General features: G+C 35.9%; 2 protein-coding genes across 2 annotated transcripts; one reads left to right on the top strand and one right to left on the bottom strand.

The window, feature by feature from the left end:
• Positions 1-1795: 1795 nt before the first annotated feature.
• Positions 1796-3079, bottom strand: LOC148772221 (putative F-box protein At3g52320). Its single transcript, XM_088814909.1, has one exon. It carries the CDS (start codon positions 3074-3076, stop codon positions 1856-1858), a length of 1221 nt encoding a protein of 406 aa, XP_088671035.1. The 5' UTR covers positions 3077-3079; the 3' UTR covers positions 1796-1855.
• A 13008-nt stretch (positions 3080-16087) lies between these two features.
• Positions 16088-16702, top strand: LOC148772220 (uncharacterized). The gene has a single exon (XM_088814940.1). It carries the CDS (start codon positions 16088-16090, stop codon positions 16700-16702), a length of 615 nt encoding a protein of 204 aa, XP_088671066.1.
• Positions 16703-20914: the final 4212 nt, after the last annotated feature.

Genomic DNA, 20914 nt, shown 5'->3' with positions numbered 1-20914 from the left:
ACAAATATTTTGTAGACGTAATTAAAATAAATAAATAAATAATTAAAAACAACGATGTAAACTTCAAATTTAAATGTCTGCAAAATAAATTACAAGACAAGAAAAAATAGGAACAAATAAATATATTTTAATCAAAACGAAATGGGTTACAATCTTTGTTGATTCCTCTGATTCTTCTCCTAGATTTAATCCAAGGGCTGAAGCTTGTTCTTGAATTGAGAGCTTGATTTCACCATTGATTTAGGGAAGTAGATATGAATATCTAGAAATCGATTTGGAGATTTCTAGGTCTTGTGGATATGGTGCCTTGATGAAGATGTAGAACCTAAGCGGTTGTTGTTCTTCGTCGTGGCAAGAGCTCGAGACTTGAGAACTTTTGAGTGTTTGATGTACGCCTTGCTTGATGCTTGTTTCCCTTTATGTGTATGTTTGATACCTCCTTTTATAGGCTCGATTTAGGGTTTCTTGACTTGAAACTTGGGCCAGTAGACTTGAACACTTGCAGCTTAATATATTCGGGCTAGACTTGGGCCCAAATAATTAACACAAAAAACAAGAAATTATTACTTATGTTTTGGTTAAATCATTTAACATATTTGTAAAAATCCAAATTTATTATGGATTTTGATTCAAAGTCCAAATTTATTATGGACTTTGATTCGAGATCCAAATTAATAACCAATTCATGTGGGCTATTAATTTGTAATTTAATCTCATAATTTAACAAAAAATCGATGTCAATAAATGCCCCCACTTCTAGTCTCGACGAAGAACATGTTGAATATTTGTGAGACGAGACTTGAAGTACTTGAATTTTACTTCACTTGTTGGCTTCAAAACTCTTTTCCCCATTTTGGGGTGTATGTGGAATTGCCATCACTTTTGAGGACTTAAATGGGAAGTCCCTTTTTTGGTATTTGGGGCTGAAATGTAATTTTGCCTTTCTGAGTTTGAGGCTCAATTATAATTTCTTTATTTCCACATGAAGGACCCAATTGTAATTTAAAACTTGTTAACAATTGGGTCTTTGCCACTCTTGCCACCAGGACTCCGTATAGGGGTGTTTGGAGAACAATAACAACTTCGTCATAATCCACGCACACCGGCCACACAACGACAAGCGGCCGTTGTCAACATATATATATATATATATATATATATATATATATATATATATATATATATATATATATATATATATATATATATATATATATATATATATATATATATATATATATATTGTGAGTTGTTTTAGGAAAAGATTGACCCTTTAAAAGACCCCGATAAAATTGACGACAAAAAATCATCTTAAAAGCCAGAATCAGGCGTCACAATGTTGAATCTTTAAAATATAGGAACAAATAATATTGCATAAATTTTATTTTTTAAACAAATCAAAATGGTACACTGTATAACATATATATAATCAATTAATTCATTATGTTGTAATATTTTACACCAGCTTTATCCTGATTAGAAATAGCTTGATTGATTTTGTTCGAAGGCATGGTTAAAACATATCTCTTTTATAAATCCATCACTGTATATCAATAAAAAGTAAAGGAACTTTGGTTTGTGCAATATCCTTTGACCCTTCAATTTGTTTGTTCTCAAACATGGGTGAAAATGATCTAGTGCTTAATAGTACTAGTTCAAATATAGTTAACATGCTACCATAATGAGCAGACCTATGACTAAAGACTTTAATTCATGGGGAAAAAAAATCAAATCAAGCAGTTTTCGAGAAAAGCACGAAAAAGAGCCGTTGCCGACATACTTGCAAAATGTCGAATGGTAAGTTACATAGACATAAAGAGTGTCTACATATTGAAAATTCCAAAAATACACAACATCAGAATGTGGTTACACTCTCCTTCGGAAAACTTGTAAGTGAGAGAAAGCTTGAGGTATGGAGCATTGCCTTCATATCGAAATCGACATTATCTTCATCTTCCATTCCAAACATATCGATTCGTGCGGTCGTTTTAGTCTTATTGGAGTAGTAGAACATGTGTATGCCACACCACGCCATCAAAATGTCACCATCTTTGAAAACTCTGATAGGATAAACAACTTCGGTACACCCCTCACAATCGCAAACATACTCGCGGCTTTTTCTAACAACAAATTCTTTTGTCCATGATTTATCATCCCCATATTCCTTCATCAACCACATATCAATTTCCTCAACCGTGTTATCGCATACACATAGGTAACCACCCAAAGCTACTAGACTCAAAAGAAGTATATTTTGAAACCTCTTGCTTATCGGAAGAGGAGGAGGACGAAATGTGCTAAACAATTCCGTCTCGATATCAAAGCAAGAAATCCAATGCGAGCCGTCTACATTTTGTACCAACCAATGAATAGTTCCATTAAGAGATACCCCAGTCGAACAACTCTGGTATACGAACGGGGTCGGAGGGGCAATGCTTCTCCATAAACCTGTTCCGAGAACATAAACGAAACAGACAGACCTCGTAATATTAAGCAATCTATGCGTACCGGGATCACCCCCTTTCTTAATCTCATGTAAAATCCTGACAATCTTATACTGATCACTCACTTTGCTCACTCCGAAACCACAATTGCTAGTTCCAGAATAGGAAGAACAACAGACGATCCCGTCATTCGGAAGCTCGATATACTCACGAGAAATTGGATTGCATACGTAGAGAACATCGGTTTGAGGGAGTGTTCTACAGAACAAAAGCAGGCCATTAGCTGAACCCTTTAGCTCATTACGCACAGGCAATCCCAGGGAGGAGTCGAACTTGGTGATTGTATTGAAGTGAAGATCGTGCCTTTCGAGACCGAGTTCATCCAAAAATTCCATAATTTTGAAATCTTCAGGGTCCGAGGTGTGGCCAATAAACAGTCCCGGGACGGATTTAGAGAGATGGAAATCGGCAAACTCACGAGTTCGGAGCAGATCTCGCCATGGCTTGCAAACACATTTGCAGATTCCGATGCTCCGAGTCGGAAGTCGTGATATTATATCGATCAGGACCTCCGACGGCAGATTTTTTAAAATTTGTAGCTTCAATTTGGGGTTTCTTCGAGATTTCCTCATCTGATAGATTGAGAGAACAAACCCTAGATCGGTGAATGAGGACTAAGCAAATTTAAAATTTAGACGAATGAACTGTTAGAAACGACGACGCCGTTTCAGGCAACCTTTTAATCTTCTTTCGGACATTTCGATGGAGGAGTGAATTCAAATCCATTATAACAATATCTCTTGAACTTGTTTGGGTTTAGGGATTCAAATCCACATCCCTTATTTTTAATTGTTATTTGAGCAATTGAAGTGGACTTCAAATAACTCTAAATTGGAGCTATTTCAAATGGGATCACTAGTTCAAATCCCAACTTTTGCTTACTTGAATACCAAAAAAGTAAAAAATAAATAATTAATTGTAAATTACTTTAATACCCTTAATGAAAATTAAAACCAAAAAAATATTACAAATACTATTTTTCTTTCTTAAATACCAAATAATCAAAAATCCTACAAAACCCATTTCCCTCATCACTCACAAACCCCTCACATCCTCCACCTTCTTTTCTCCCTCACCCAAAAACCCTGCTAAAAAACCTCAAAACTAAAGAAATCAAAACCTTACACAACTTGCAAAATGGCGTCAAATGACAATAGAATGGTAGTTTACGACCAAGGAGAACCTATTAAGGTATGTATTCATGTATTTTTTGAGCTAAAACATCGATTTTGATTTTTTTTTTTTTAAACTCGTCATCAATTTTCGACATATACAGGTCGAAAATGTGCTTATTTTTCGACATGTATGTGTCGAAAATTGATGGCAATTGATATTTTATTCATTTTCGACACTTAAGTGTCGAATTTTACTACATTTTTCGACACCTAAGTGTCGAAAATGACCCATATTTTCGACACTTAAGTGTCGAAAATGACCTCTATTTTCGACACTTAAGTGTCGAATTTGCCCATATTTTCGACACTTATGTGTCGAAAATTGAGGTTTTCGACACTTAAATGTCGATTTTGTGCCTGTTGCAAATTTACTTATCTTATATTTTCTCCACTTTTGTGTAGATTGATTGCACCCATTCATTTACCACGTCAGAAAAATTCCCAACAAAAGAAGCTTTATTGGCATGGGTTCATGAAGTATGTAAAAGAATTGGAATGGTGTTAATGATTGCGGGTTCGAGTGACGGGGATAGAGGACGTAGGACATAAAAAACATATTCTAAGTGTTTTTAGACAAAAAAAATTAAAATTTCAAATTATCAAAAATAATTTCATTTAAAACAATCAAACTCCATATAAAACTAAATTAAAAAACAAGTAAATCAAATAGAATCCATCAAACAACATCCATCACACACAATCCATCAACTAAATCGGGATCTCTGACCGGTTCGTTGCTCGAATCACCAACGTCTACAGTCGAGGGAAGAGCCGGCACCGGATTCGTTGAGGAAGAACCCTCTCCAGACTTCTTCTTGGTCGTGGTCTTTTTCTTGGTCGTGATTGCATTGCCGTTGCCCTTATCGGATAATTCCTTCCTCTTCTTACGGTTCGAGACAATCGGAGGTATACGAGGTTCACGTGGTTCTTCCACTGCAAAATAACACAAAAATAAAAATAAATATACATAATATAAACACAAGCAAATAAAAATAGGAAAGAAAAAAAAGTTAATAAATAAATTAAAAAAAAAAAAAAAAATTACACAGAATGATTTGACAGCAAACTGTCGAAAATTGGTTGATAATTCGACAGCACACTGTCGAAAATTGGTTGAACATTCAATTCAAAGATTTCAAAACAATCGACAACTATATGTCGATTTTGGATGAATTTTCGACACCAATCTGTCGAAAAATTCGAAAAATCGACATATACAGGTCGAATATTGTGTATGAAGAACCGACCCACGAATCTGAAATCAATGCTCAAATCGACTGAAATCAGATGCACCCATTACTAATTAACGATCATTCCTACCAAAAACAACCAAATCCTAATTAACCATATCAAACAATCAAATCCTAAATAAATATTAAAGAAAAAAAAATCGAAAACAAATATTACTTGTATTCGAAGATGGCGGCGGCTTGATAACAATGGATTCAGCGGCGGCGTCGTTCGGCGACGTTTGGCGGTGGCGTCCGGCGGCGGCGAGAGTTGGAGCGGCGGTGACGTCCGGCGGCGAGGGAGGGTTGGAGCGGTGGAATGAAATGTTTTTCTTTTGCTTTTTTTTTTTTGTTTTCAAATAGGTAATTTCAAAAAAAAAAAATGATATAATTGATATTTTGTATGAAATGGTGTTTTTGTACTTTTCTTTTTATTTTGGTATTAAAGTAAGAAAAAAAACTTATAAATATGTACTCAATTGTGGTTTTCAACTTGGTAGTATTCAAGTAAGCAAAAGTTGGGATTTGAAATATAGTTGCCCCCATTTCAGATCCCTTCCGCAAATCAAATTCCTCCATCCATACGCAATCTTATTTTATTCTTTTTTTTTTTACCTTAAAAATCACCCAACATATGCACCCACACATACATACCCCTTGCATCAACACCACGACATCTAGAGTAAAAAACAATTTGCCCTCTAAATTAATGGCAGTTTTGCACTTTATCCCCCAAACAAAAAAAATATACATTTTTACTTGAACTCATTAATTCGTTGCACGGTGCTCCCTAAACTAATTTTTTCGGCAATTTTGACCGGAATGCTGAAACATGTGCATTGCACGTGACATTTGCAAGGGTAAATTTGTCCATTCACATACATCCTATATTTTAAATATAAATTAATCATTTAAATAAATTAATAAATAAAAAAGCTTTAAAAAAGAAAAAAAAAAAGAGCTGTAACCCACCCCTCCCAGAACCCAACCCATCCCATTATCCCAAGGCCCAGCCAAGATCCCATCCCAACTAAAATTTCAATAGTCAAAATCCGCCGCCATCATGTAGAGTCTGAGATGACTGCAGCCAGGGATTGTGAGGACGGCGGCGATGGAGGCGGAGCAAATCTTCGCCGCCATAAACCGGAGGTTGTTCAAGGATAAACTTCCGCCTACTACCGCGGCGCGTTCGGCGCACTCGTCGTCTACGACATCACCCGAAGGTCAACTTTCGACAGTGTTCCTCGCTGGCTCGATGAGCTCAAGAGTACGCCTTTTTCTTCTCTCAATTTCATTTGTTCGCTCAATTGTTCGTCGATTTTGCTCAATTGTTCATCGATTTTGCTCAATTGTTCGTCGATTTTGCTCAATTGTTCATTGATTTTGCTCAATTGTTAGCCAATTTTGCTGTGTTGTTCGTCGATTTTGCTCTACAACCTCGAATCCGGGCTGACTCGTTTCTTGGAGGATTCGGAAGTGGTTTGCAGGGAAGGATGACAGCTTCTTTTTCCTTTATTTATTTATTCTTTTTTCTTTTCTTTTTTTTTTCTTTTTTTTTTTTTTAATATTTATTTGTTTAATATTAAAGATGCAAGTGAAGGGACGAATTTACCCCTCAAAATCTAACTGGCAAAGCACATGTTTTAACATTTCGGTTTTAACATGTTTTTTTTTTTTTTTTAATATTTTTCTTTAAATATTCCTTTTCTATATTATTTTAGTTTTCAGTTAAAGCTACTATATGCCAATAAAACGACTATTATTAAAACGACTATTATTAAAACAATTGGTATTAAAAAACAATGATACATAAGTTTCACAATTTATTACATTAATTATATATTATATTATTTCCATTGTAAGATTAACTAATTATTTAATTAAAACATCTCCATAACAACTATTTATTCAAACCAACTAAAAAGTAATGAAAACAATAATATTGTTGTGCAAAAACAACTATATTGCTATACGAAAACAACTTTATTGAATCAACTAGAAATTATTGAAATCCACAAAAGCAAAAGCAAAAAAACACACCAAAATTTCAACAAAAACAACTATTATTGAAACCAACTACAATCGTAAAGAAAATAACTATATCTTTTTTAGTAACACGAACACAATTTCAACAAACCAACCTCCCAAACAATACCTCCTCCTCAAGGTCAATCTATTCCATTACAACGGTGGTGGATGCGGTCTTCCGAGGAGGATTTCAGGAATGCTTCCAAAATTCCTCCAAAAATCGAAAGAACATAAAAAAAAAAAAAAAAATACCTGTACATCTGCTCACCCCTCAGAAAGGAGGGGGGGGGGGGGGGACCGGAAGGCCGCTGTTCGTCCTAAATTCGGCGGCGGCGCCTTGTCGTTGTCGAGATCTGGAGCCGGCTTCGTCCTCTCCTTGCCCCACATCTGTCGGATTCCCAATTCGAGAAAGAAGAGAAAAAGGTCTTCCTTGTCATTGTTGAGATGTAGCGCCGCCTTCGTCATCTTCACCGCCGCCGCCATCGAGCCGAGTGAGTTTCGGTTGCAGAAAAGAAGTGAAGAGGTGATGGGGATTTGAGAACGGCGGTTTGTGGGGATTTGACAACGGCGGTTTGTTGCAGCAAATATGGCTAGGGTTTGTAAATATAAGATTTGGAAAATTAAGGATAATATAAGTATAACACTTAATAATTGTATTAATATTAATTTAATTAAATAATTAAGGGGGTTCTCACTAATAATGAAAATGAGACTATATCCACCTTGATATAAGTAAATGAATTGGAGGTTTTTACTAATTATCCCTATATACTATGCTACACTAGGTAGATCTATACTTTTCATAAGTACACAAACACACACATCCATATTAGTATAAGTGGATTAATGATAAAAATTCACCAAGTGTAACATCACCTCATGTAGTATAGAAATAGCTCTTTTTATCTAAAAAAAAAAAATTGACTGTTAATAAAAATATAAAACGATGTTATTTATGACATCAGTAGGGTCATTTAAGAGGAATTCCATAATTTCTTTCAAAAGTCACTATTCTTGATAATTGATTTAAGGCGGCAGATATAAGCAAACCCATTTTTTTATTAGTTCAAACTCACATTAAGGGGTTTATTAGTTCAATCCCGTAAATTAATCTAATTTTATTACATGAAGACCAAAGAGGACGAATATACCCTCATCCACAAATAATACATAAATACAAACAAAACCCTATTTTTAATTTGTTCAAGACCAAAAAATTAAAAAAGAAAAATAGAAAAAGAAAAACTCGCGAACTGCTGCACGACTGCCGCCACCAGACCGCCGCAACCCAGACCAGCGAGACTTTCACCACGCCGGCGACGACTAGCGAGCCACCACCGCACCACCACCAGTTCAACAAGTGAGTCCTTTTTACTAAACTGTTGTTTGTAAATTCGAAAACATAACCGAGCATCGATTCTTCATAAATATGCGTGGATGAACATTAATCTATGCTTATTTCTTGTTGGGTTGCAATGTTTTAGCCGATTTTGGAAAAAAAAAAAAATTGAGATCGAAATTGGTTTTTTTGTTTGTTTTCATTGGTTTGCCAAATCGCTTTACCCAGACCGATTTTGTAAACGAAAATCGGCGTCATAATGCCGATTTTTGTTAGCCAAATCGGCGATACAACGTCGACTTTGTAAGTAAAAATTGGCGTTGTAATGCCGATTTTTTTTTTTCTTTTTTATTTTTTAATATTCTGTATTTTTTTTTAATTTCATTAAGGGTAAATTAATATTTTTATGTTGGAGGTCTTGAACTAATAAAAAAAAATGACCTTACATGTATCCGCCGCTTTGATTTAATTATTATACGACTTATATATTGAAATTTTCTTGAGTGTAGGGATTCAAATACTTTTATTTGATCATTCATAATATTATACTAATCAAAAAGTTCGGATTTTATTTCATGTAGGCCTTGTTTTGTTGCCGAGATAAGTTGAGATTAACTAAATAGTTGGATTAATTTGATGTTTGGTATCCCCAATAAATTCCCGGGTCGACCCGCCAAAATTATATAGTCATGCATTTTCTTGCCTTATCTTGCGTTCTATTGTGTTTTTTTGTTGGATTTTGCGAGCTCCAATAAAATTATTCGGTTTCATTAGACTACATAATCTTATCTTGACTGATCTTATCTTGCCAACCAAACGGGGCCTTAATAATTATATTTATTTATACTTATTTATGAAATAGCTTGTAGTGTTGTTTAGTTAGTCGAGTAAATATTACATAATGGTAGCGGCGCGATGTTGCCTTTTTGGACCACCTCCAAAGTTTGCTGGAAAAGGGGTTGTTACTGATGGTAGCGGCGTGGTGGTTGTTGGAGGCGGTGGTGATGGTGGTGGCCGTGGTGATCACTGATCAGGGTTTGCCAGAACGTTCGGAAAGGAACGGGAACGGTGCCCTCCGTTCCGGAATCCCTAACCAAAATGATTTTTGCTCACCGACATGCCGAAACAACAGGATAACGGCGGGACGAGCGAGACGTTGCCATAGAACGGTCCTGTCGCGGCCGGAACGGGCTGGAACGGCCGCAACAGAGGCAAAATATTCTGAAAAAGATCATTTTGGGGAAAAAAGAAAAAGAAGGGAAAAAGAAATTTAGGGGAAGGGACGGGCACTCTACTAAAGGTAAGAGAAAAAATACAAACAAGTCCTACTTAAAAGCTCATATCACTAAAAAGTCCCAACAATTATTTTTGTATGCAAAAAGTTCCAAAACCAAAATATTAGTGCTAATTTATCCAATTACTTATTTTTTTTACCCATCCTACTAATTTTTTTATTTAATGAACTACAAGATTATCCTTCAATATATAAATAAATACTCTTATGTGCATATATCGCACACGTACTTTTCAAACTCGTCAAGTTTAAAATCATTTGATAACAAATTCTTATCAAATATGATGCAATTGCTTTAGAACTTATTTAAGTTCATACTATACGAATTTCACTAATTTTTCCTTTGTCTCAAAGACAATTAACCCCCAAGTGGACAACACTTCATTAGTTGCTCGAGGTTCATTTTCTAACTCATAAATTAGAAAATCAAAATCAAACTGTTGATTTCTTATCTCTCTTTTATTTAGCGTTTGGTTATTTATCACTTTATAAATTACCACTTGATCTCATAGAGAGATATATCCTTAGTTAACCGTTTACACTTAATGAAGTGCTTTAAATGTAGCTCATTGTCAATGTGGGATAGTGACTTTTCACCTCCATATACATTAATTTCCCATTCACCCCAAGTCGAGTTTCAGAAATTAAACACACTAAATTTATCTAGTCATAATATAGATTTTTATTGCATAACTTATCAAATGGAATCCACTAAAATTGTTTGTCAAACTTGGGTCAAAATCCAATTTTCCAAACATATTTAATTTATTTGCATCAAGAATGGCTGTCTTGTGCACTATCGTAATTCGCATATTCAATAAATATGCATTTCAACATTCTTGGGCTCTTTGAACTTGTTCAACTTTGGTACATTTACCTTAGTCAAAACAACCCCACGTTTCTATGGTCCAAAACCTTTATGTGGTAAAGTATTGAGAAAGTGGTGAGCCATAATCTCCCCCACAAATTCTAGCTTACTCTAGAATTATCAACATGGCTTTGTTACTCATTAAGAGTTCAAGTATTTCATTTCTCAATCCTTTCAACTGTGGTTGATAAGGACTAGCGATTTGATAAGTACAAAACTTGTCAAAAAAGACTCCATATCATCCACGTCAATCACTTTGAATAACAATTTTTATTCATATACCATGGTCATTCTCATTTAAATGCTTCTAAGGCCTCATCTTTGTTACTTAACAAAGATACGTGATAAAATTTTGGTATAAATACCACAAAAATAAAAAATACTTTTCTCATGAATTGTACAATCTTTTAAATCACTAATGTGATTTAAATTTATACACATTGTGTTTATTTTGTCTTAATAGAACACACTATAAGAAACTTCTCAAGATACTCAAATCAAGAAAGTTCTTATCAAATTGTGATAGTTTGTACACAATTCAAATCTAGAGTTTAGACACTCCTACCGTTCACAATACAGAAATATTGATCCAACAGTGCAACCGTCCAAAATAATCTCTCATATAGAGATCGTTTCACATTTTCCTGAAGAAAACAACCATTATTGTATACAAATGGATCAGATGTTCAACATCATAAAATTCGATTTCATTCAATCATAAGGTATACTTATGTCTTATGAATACAATATCCAAAAGTCAAAACGATCCAATAGATCGATCATCTTCGATGTTTTTTAGATAACAACTGCTCAAATGTTCCTTTAGAAATTGAGCTTCTTGAGTTTCGACTGTATATCAATTTCAAATATTATATGCCTCTAATTGCACACACATACGAAATTATCATTTTAAAGATAAAAGTGCATCAACTTGATTTCAATAATATCACAAATAGCATGAATTATTTTATGATATAACATAACATTTGGAACTAATCATTAGCTTATAAGCATATATGCATATATGCACGTAATCATAATTCAAAATATTCACATGCATCATATAATTTATGCGTACACAATACTTATATGTACATAAGCATTTCAAAATTAAGATGGAATAAATAATCCATTCGTGCATTCAATAAACCATTATCCGATTAAACATCATTATTTATGCTGAAAAATATTTATATTCATAGCATAAATATTCATATAATTTAATCACGTACTACAACATAATTTCCAATTCATAAAAATTGTGCTTCAACAGACATATGTTATATGCTTCTAATTCTATGTAGTCATGACATAGACATCATATAACTAATATAACATATCATAAAAAATATTATTATATGTTATCTCAAGTGAGTGACAATACTGACACCTCATAATATTATGCACTAATTTAATATAAATTATGCATACGAATTTCAACAAAGTCTCATGCATATATCAAGAGTAATCCATTTATCCCTAGGAATCAAACATTTAATAGCGCTCTTAGTAATTTTACATGCTTCGAGCATTCAAGGTTTATCATGCTGTCATTAATAAAGTTATCATGCCAATTATAACATATAGTACAATATTATTACGCCATAACTCTATAACCATGTTTCGATCTCATATAATACCATATTATCTATCATATAATATTATCACTTAATTGCATGAGTTAGAATTTTATAAATAAAAAGGCGTACCCGAAATAATTATAAATTTGTCATTTCAAACTTCTGATACAAATTTGAAATTCTCGCATAGGAATGCATTGGTAGTTTTGGCAGCACGGATAAACTTAATCATATCTTTAGCATCTGATGTCCAATTTTGTTGATTCAATATGATCCGAATAGCCAACGAAATTTCCTACAACTTTCATCTTTTACGCTTTTCTATATTCAGATTGGATCATGATCAAATTAAGCCTCCAAGTCGAAGTATGTGCTGTATAAAATTGTACCTACAATGGAACCATGAAAATATTAAATAATATTCATCAATCAAGAATAATATAATACCTCATCATAGGGTATGATTCCATCATTATTCCTCGATTCTGTCTTCTTTCACCAAAATTTCGTTCACCATAAAGTGTTAGAGACGTGTTGGTACGCTAGGGTTGCATCGCTTCACGAACTGTTGCATTATTCATGAAAAGGTGCGTTGGCAGTTCTGGTAGCCTTTCGTGTTTTCATCATAACTCATCCATATGACCTCTGATTGGGATGAGTTAACATGTTCTGGAAATCCAACTGGATTTTTCTGCAACTTTTGTGAAATGGTACTTCTACAGATTCTGACTGTATCACCTCCGAAAATGGTCTGGAACATAGACACGTTGTGTTCTTTCCGAAAATGACATTTTCCTCCAATTTGATTTTGTAACTTCTTGGATTTTGGGCAGAATATCTTCTTCTCCATCTTCAAAATACAACTAAAAATTTTTCTTAAGATTTTTATTTGGGTGTGTGTATTTTGAAATGGGAACAAAAATTTTTGGATAGAAGTTTGACAAGAAAAATGTAATCGAGGCAAGAATTCGGTTCTTTCTCCTTAAGACAAATTTGCCCCGTACAGTGCTTTCGATTTATGGCAATTATCTTCGAAGATACAACGACTGTTTCAGTTCCAACAAAGTAGCACTACAATTATTGGAACACGGTGAACAGAACGGCCGTCAAGACTTTATAAGACACGAAGAAATGAACTTGATAAATGCAACAATATGCAATGATATGCTATGACGAGAAGTGAATTCAATTAATTTATTGAATTCTATGTGGATAATTAATAAATCAAATGGTGGATTTGGGAATCTATTTATAGATTTTCAAAGGTTATGACCACAAGTCACAACTCTTAGGAAAATAATTTCATGAAAAGGTATCACACCTTTTCTCATTAATTACACACCTATTCAATTTAATATGTGCTTACACACCTCCATATTTTTCAATGTGGCATTTCACTTCTTTATTTTCCATATATATAATATTAAGTAATTTTATTAATTTCTCATTCATTAAAATTAATTCTGAGAAACTAAATTTAATCCACTTAAATAATCAACCAAAATTGAGTCTGACACTCAAAATTTCCATCATATACTTCAAAAAATGTTCCAATAATTGAGCTTATGAGATATACGGGCGCTTTCAAATTTAGCTAAGATCACCTACTCCCCTTACTACGTCTTCGTGAAGGCGAGACGTAGTTTTCTTAAGAGAGAAAAAAGAGAAAAAAATGCAGGTGTTTCTACCTTAATTCTATCTATCCTAGCCATCCCTATTCCCCCTAGTTTGACACGAGAGGTGCGAAGTAATTAGTCATGGCGAACTAATCGTTCTAATTGTTTGGGCGTGATGAAATAATCGAACCAGCCCACTCCCTCTAGTTCGTCGTGAGAGGTGCGAAGTAACTAGTGCGACGATCTAATCGCTTGGGCGTGGTCAAAAAACGAACCAACTTACCCCCCCCTAGTTCGTCACGAGAGGTGATAAGTAACTAGTTGCGGTGAACTAATCGCTCTATGTGCTTGGGCGTGGTGAAAAAATCGAACCAGCCTACCCCCCCTAGTTCGTCACGAAAGGTGGGAATTAAATAATCATGGCGAACTACACGCTCTAATTGCTTGGGCATGGTGAAAAATCGAACTAGCCTACTTCCCCTAGTTTTGTCGCGTTCTCGACCATGATCAGGGTGTAAATGAGTTGATTCGGTTCTTGCGCTGGATGAGCCGGTGATAAGTGTTCGTTTTGCACGAGTTTTACTTATCAAATCTCCGAGTTTTGGTCTTCGTTCGTCCGAGTTTCGGCTTTATTTGTATATATTATTGCGTTTCTTGTTTTATTTCTATTTCAGGGTTTTATTAGGTATTTTTGCCGAGTCGAAGCCATTTGAAAGCGAAACCGAATTTTCAAGCCAATTTTGGGGCCAAGAAGACCCAGATCGCGATCTGACATCTTTGGATCGCGATCTGGGGGTTGTCACAGAACGAAAATGGATCAAGACCCAGATCGCGATCCAGCATTCCGTATCGCGATCTGGGGATGCTTACAGAGCTGAAATGATTGAAGATCCAGATCGCGATCCAGAACGTCGGATTGCGATCTGGGGGGTCTGACAGAGCTGAAATGGGTCAAGATCCAGATCGCGATACACATTCTTGGATCGCGATCTGGCATGGCGGTGGGCAGTTCCCTGAGGCTGCCAGATCGCGATCCAAACAACCCGGATCGCGATATGGGAACGCCTTTTGAGAAAGATATTTTGTTTTGCAAAGCTTATTGAGGAAGCTTTGCATTTCACTATAAATTGAAAGATCCTTTCATTCTTCATTCTTCTTGGACTTTTTACGGTATTCGACAGTTCTTCGCGGGAATCATCAACGGGGGTTTCGACTTGGGTTTTCTTACGCAATTTCTTTACGTTTTGTTCTTCAATTCCTTTGTACATTCTTTTGACTCTATGTTTGTTATGAACTAAGAACATTTTCTTCTAGGGTAATGAAGCCTTGTATATATTGATTTCGATTGGCATTTTTGTTTTCTATTTGTCGTGTTTTGATTTCGTTTATGTTTTCCTGTATTAAATGCTTCTGATTGTTTGATTAGCTCTCGGATTGATATTAAATAGGAATGAACTCGAGAGAGGATTTCTTGTTTGAAGTTAGGAAAACATAGCTCGGGGTGTGGAAACGGAGACGTGATGCACTTCGGGTAGCCCTTAAGGACTTGACCTAAATGCTCTCTTAATAGCAGGTTCTGAACGGAGACGTCGGACCTGTGGGTAGACTCTAACTACACTGGAGACGGGGATTAGAGTACATTAGCGTTTGGGTTAACGAATAGGAATGTGGCATTAGATAACGGATTTGTAGATCGTTGTTGATTATGCATAGGTGGATTTGGCCCTAGAAGTCCCCTTTAAATCGAAGTCCCCCCGCGTTGAGTTGTCGTTACTTTATTTACGTATATTCTATATTTGCATGTTTACGATCTTGCATGCTTTTAAATTAGGGTTTCCCACCATTCCTTATATTTACGATCGGCTAGATAATATAACGATAATATAATTACACTACTCAGCATGTGAATCTACAAGGTCCATGTGGATCGATATCCAGAACCACTGTTCTGCAAAATGCGATACTGTATACTTGCGGTAATTTATACGTGAGGAAAACGCGTATCAAGTTTTTGGCGCCGTTGCCGGGGACCAATTTGATTTTATCTTTGTTGATAGTGTTACCAATTATCTAACTATTACTTTAGCTATTTACCTGCTTTATTTCCGATTTTCACCTTGATTTTGACCGATCACTTTGTTTATGCCCAGGCGTCGAAATTTGGAAATCATACCGTACGATCCCGAGATTGAAAGGACATTTCGTAGACGAAGGGCCGCGCGCAACCAACAAAGTGAACCAATGGCCGACGATCAAGGAAATCCAGAGCACTTGGCCTTTGATTACGATCGAGAGCCAGGACGAGATCACAAGCAGCCAAGACCGAACCTGCCACCCGAGCGAACAATGCGAGAATACCGAACTCCAGCTGTGAATGAGAACAATTCAGGAATCAGGAAACCGACGATAGCCGCAAACAACTTCGAGCTAAAGACGTGACTAATCAACATGGTCATGGCGAACCAATTCTCCGGAGCAGCCACTGTGGATCCGAATCTCCATCTTGCCAATTTCTTGAAGATTTGTGACACGATCAAAGTTAACGGTGTTTCTGATGATGCCATTCGATTGAAGCTATTCTCATTTTCTGTCAGAGACAAAGCAAAGAGTTGGCTTCTGAGTCTTAATCCAGGATCACTCACCTGTTGGGAAGAATTATCACAAGCCTTTCTGGTACGATTCTTTCCACCCTCAAAGACCGCACAACTACGAAGAGATGTAGGAAACTTCAGACAGATGAGCCAAGAGCCGATGCACGAGGCTTGGGAGAGATTCAAGGACTTATTACGACAATGCCCTCAACACGGATTCAACCCGTGGGATCAAATGGAGTTGTTCTACAATGGGCTCGATCAACCTGCCCGATCTCTAGTCGATGCTGCCTCAGGTGGATCATTGCAAAACAAGACTCCCACAGACGCTCGAGACATTGTCGAGCGAATGTGTGAGAATGCTTACCATTGGCCGTCTGAACGAAGTGGTATACAAAAGGTGGTCGGATTCCACCAACTCGATCCTTTAGCCGCAGTTTCAGCACAATTAGCGACCCTATCAAAGCAGGTCGCCTAATTATCAGTTCGAGGGCCACAAACCGAACGAGTGGCAGCAGCACTCCAGTGTAGGACGGACGACGTCGTCGAGCCACGACCATTCCCACCACGGCCTCGTTTTGACGGAGCATCGACCTCCACCGCAGCTGTAGAAGAAGTTGCACGAGCGGCAGCCACCACACTGGTGAGGCCCGTCTGGGGGGAGCACAAGCGTGGACTTCGAGAGGACGATGACCGGGCTAAATACCTAACACGCAAGTGCACGTATCGCAAACAAGTAGTAAAAGTGGACTCGTGAGAGTCGGATGTCGATCCCACAGGGAATACTCAAATTATCTAATCCTAAGTACCAAATTCTAACAATTATGATTTTTATCCAGCCTACGCAAAGTTGTCAAATTAAATCAATTAAACAATTAAACTAATTATGAAAGCAAATAAACACGAGAAAATATAAATATAACGGACCTAGGATTTTATCTTCCCCCTATGCAAGAATTGCTCACCCAAAACCCCTCAATTATGAAATATATGATTCATGATTATTAACCCGAGACACTAATTTACTCATAACCCTGTCGCGTGTATTATGAGTCTATTATTCATAAACGGTTCACTATATGTCTATGCAAACAAATTATGAATAAAGCATTAACTAACAAGTCTCGTAAATGGCTACCTAAGGTGATATCTGTATGTCTACGACACCACATGCAATTGACACACTCATCCGGTGAAAACTACTCGAAGGTTCTTATACTTACCGTCTAATTATCAAAATAGCTATGTCGAGTCAATCCCAATAATCACAGATAAAGCACATAAATTGATCAAGTTCATGCACTAACAATCATAACAAGTAGAAGAAATAATCATAAAATCATAATTGCATAATCTCAAGAAAACGGGTTTACCATCCCCACATAGGGTTCAAATAAAATCCTAGATTAAAAACTTAGCTACTCGTAATTCTTATGATAAACAAAATAGAATAAAAAAAATAAATAAGAAAAACTATGCTTGAGTCTTCGTCGATCTTCGTTCTTCGCGCTCCTCTTCCTCCAAGATTGTGTTCCAAAAAAGTCCTCTAATTCGTGTTTGGTTTGGGCTTAAATAGATGTCCCAACTTGGTAGATGATTTTAGGTTTCCTTGTGTGATTAAAAGTCCAAAATTGTCTCCAGCGTGTGTTGGCACGGCCGCGCGAAAATCAGTGCAATTCTCACACGGCCGCGCGAGAATCGCCGAAACCTTCTGCCCAATTTCTGCATTTGGCACGGCCGTCCCATTTTTAGGTGTAAATTTGGGACGGCCGTGCCGTGCCAATTTCTTCAGATTTTTGATTATTTCACTTTTGGCCCATATTTTCTCCAAAATTGCAGTTTTGACCCCAAACTTTTCCAATTCTTCAATTTATACCTAAAATACAATAAATCAACTTTTTAAGCACCAATTATCGTTAAATCACACCAAAAGCTCAAATAAAAAGGTATGATAAAGTATAAAAATATATACTTAACACACCCCCAAACTTGATCTTTTGTTTGTCCTCAAGCAAAAACTAAACTTTCACAGCAACACTCTCAACAAATGCCTCTCATTACATAGATTAATGGTCAACTTTCATTTTTTCAGAACTTGCAATTATCATGACAATTCTCAAAAATTTACAAGCTCGTAATTCAAAGATACGTATTCACTCACCATTGCTAAAAACCACAAACCATGCTATCGCTTCAAGTATCCCATATTTGTACATTAAAATTGGAGAAAATTTATACTTACATAATAATATTCAACTCCAAAGACTCACCAAATTTCTTTACTCGGCTAGTATCAAATAATTGAGCTATTGGGATCATTGGGACTTTTTGGCTTTCAAATGTTGGGCTTTTTGGTTCGAGGTAGGAGATATGGGTATAGGTGGCTATGCTTCTTGAATTGAGGTGATTACGCCAAATTTTGAAAGATAAGCGTTTGAAACAATGAATTCACCTCCAAGGACTTTTAATAAACTCGATTTTTAAGAGTTCAAAAGTCTCCACTTTTGCTCTTAAGACAATGGATCGAGCTTTCAAACAAAAATTCAACAACTAGTCCTTTCATCTCCCTTCTAGTTTCTTCTTCTTCTTTCTCTTTTTTCTTCTCTTCTTTATTTTTTTTTTCTCTTTCTCTTTTTTTTTTTTTTTTTTCTTTTTTTTTTTTTTTTTTTTTTTTGGTAGAGGAAGAAGAAGGACCTTATAAAATTTTCCAACCGAACTCCAAAGGGTAATTTTTTCAAGAATCTCCATTTATTCTACCTTATACACATTGGCTAAAAGAAAGATCACCGTTTCTCCAAGGCTCAATCAAGGTTCGAATGATAAAAATTTAAAGGTAGGCTTGAAAGGCTCAAACGGTTCAAAGATGGCCCAAATCACTTCCCAAATTGCTCAACAATTTAATATTTCACTTTTGTAAATTCCTAAGGCAAGTTCTAAAACCGAATAGCATATGATATAGCATAAATTAATTCCACGTTTTAAAACACAAAACTTTCAACCAAAGCAAGGCATAATTCGTGATTCCTAACAATGACTCCTTCCTACGACACTTTGAATCAAAAGCTCACCAAAATTCAATCACAATCAAGATAAAGCAAGCAATTTCATCATTAAACATCAACCATCTTTCATCATCATGATTCATCGAAGCATTCGACTCAAGCAATTATTTTTTTTTATTTATTTTTTTTTATCGAAAAAAAACGATAAAAGCAATAAAAATAAATAAAACCTAATGCATGCAAACTAAAACAAATAAGCACAAAAAAACATGTTTTTTCACCCCCAAACTTAAAATTTTCGTTGCCCTCAACGAAATTAGCACAAAGTTTAAGGATAGAAAACACCTGATTTAGTCGGATCCTCTTGCGAAGATGCCCTCTATGTCTCTCGGATGACCGTCCCGATCGCAATTCCGACCTTAAAAATAAGAAATCAAGTAAATTAATTAGAATGCATGCCTATGAAAATAAAAATAAAACATAAAATTAAAGAAAAATTTGAAAAACAGTAAAGCTCGGGTTGCCTCCCGAGAAGCGCTAAATTTTAAGTCTTCAGCCAGACTTTGCTTCTTGAAATTGTTATGTCCAATCCAAAGCCTTGTAGATTGCGCATCTATCCATGAGCTCTATCACTTCAATTGCAACCAAGGCATGGATAGCACTGCAATATGTCACGGTCCACCTTAGCTTGTAGTCTTTTTTGGTTGTAATCAATCGGTACGAAGCCAAGATGGGATCTTCATCACTCGCTCCCTCAAATCGGTATACAAAAATCTCCAGTCCACGTATAACCTCCACCTCAAAAATATTAGTCTTCTCATCAACCACTATTGATGCCTTCAAATCCACATTTAGATCAACGACAAAGTCCACAACTGGAATATCTTCAATCATTACATCCATATCCTTCTTCTCTTGTTCTGAGGCATCTTCGTGGTTTAGCTCGATTGCCTTCTCAGATTCATCATGCTCAAGTGTCTTCGTAATTTCTATTTCTCTCACATCGACACTATTTTCCGGACATAGAAGATTTTTCTCACCGCAGGCTTCACCCGAATTTTCTTTGATATAACCATTGCCGATTTCGTCTGGAATATTTTCAAGAGATTCAGATTTTAATTTGAGCGTCATCTCTTCCAGTTGTATCTCCATGTTTTGAAATGATGCTTGAGTGGACCTCATGAATTCGACAATGAGGGATACCAAATCAACTTGTTCATCAGTGGTCTGTTGCTGTTGCATTGGATAATAATTTTGAAAATCATCAAATTGTGGCTCTCTATGTTGAAACTCATTCAAATCTTGGTCTTGAAAGCTTTGCTCGTATGTCTTGTTGGCGTAAGTGTTCCAATGACCTCCGTTGGTAATTTCGTCGAAATTCGTCGCTGTTGGTGATCCCCAACATTGATCGGAATAATGATTTCCGCCACATGCTGAACAAAACGGAGGCATATCATAGGTGTTTTGGAGGTATTCGTCAGATGGAAGCCATTCATATCCCGTTTGAGGTGCCCGAACATTGTAACCAGACATGAAACAAAAACAACAAAAATTAAAAATTAAAAATAAAAATAAAAATTAAAATTAAATGGCTGAAGTAAGAAAAATTGCTCAAATTTGATATTAGAATAAATAGATAATTTAGCCGTACTCCCCGGCAACGGCGCCAAAAACTTGTTGGGGCTAAA

Source organism: Erythranthe guttata, chromosome 2, assembly GCF_056151865.1.
Source record: "Erythranthe guttata isolate IM_541 chromosome 2, IM_541, whole genome shotgun sequence".
NCBI classification, from domain to species: Eukaryota; Viridiplantae; Streptophyta; class Magnoliopsida; order Lamiales; family Phrymaceae; genus Erythranthe; species Erythranthe guttata.
Note: the sequence above shows the minus strand (reverse complement) of the source record. Positions and strands in the feature narration are given on the sequence as shown.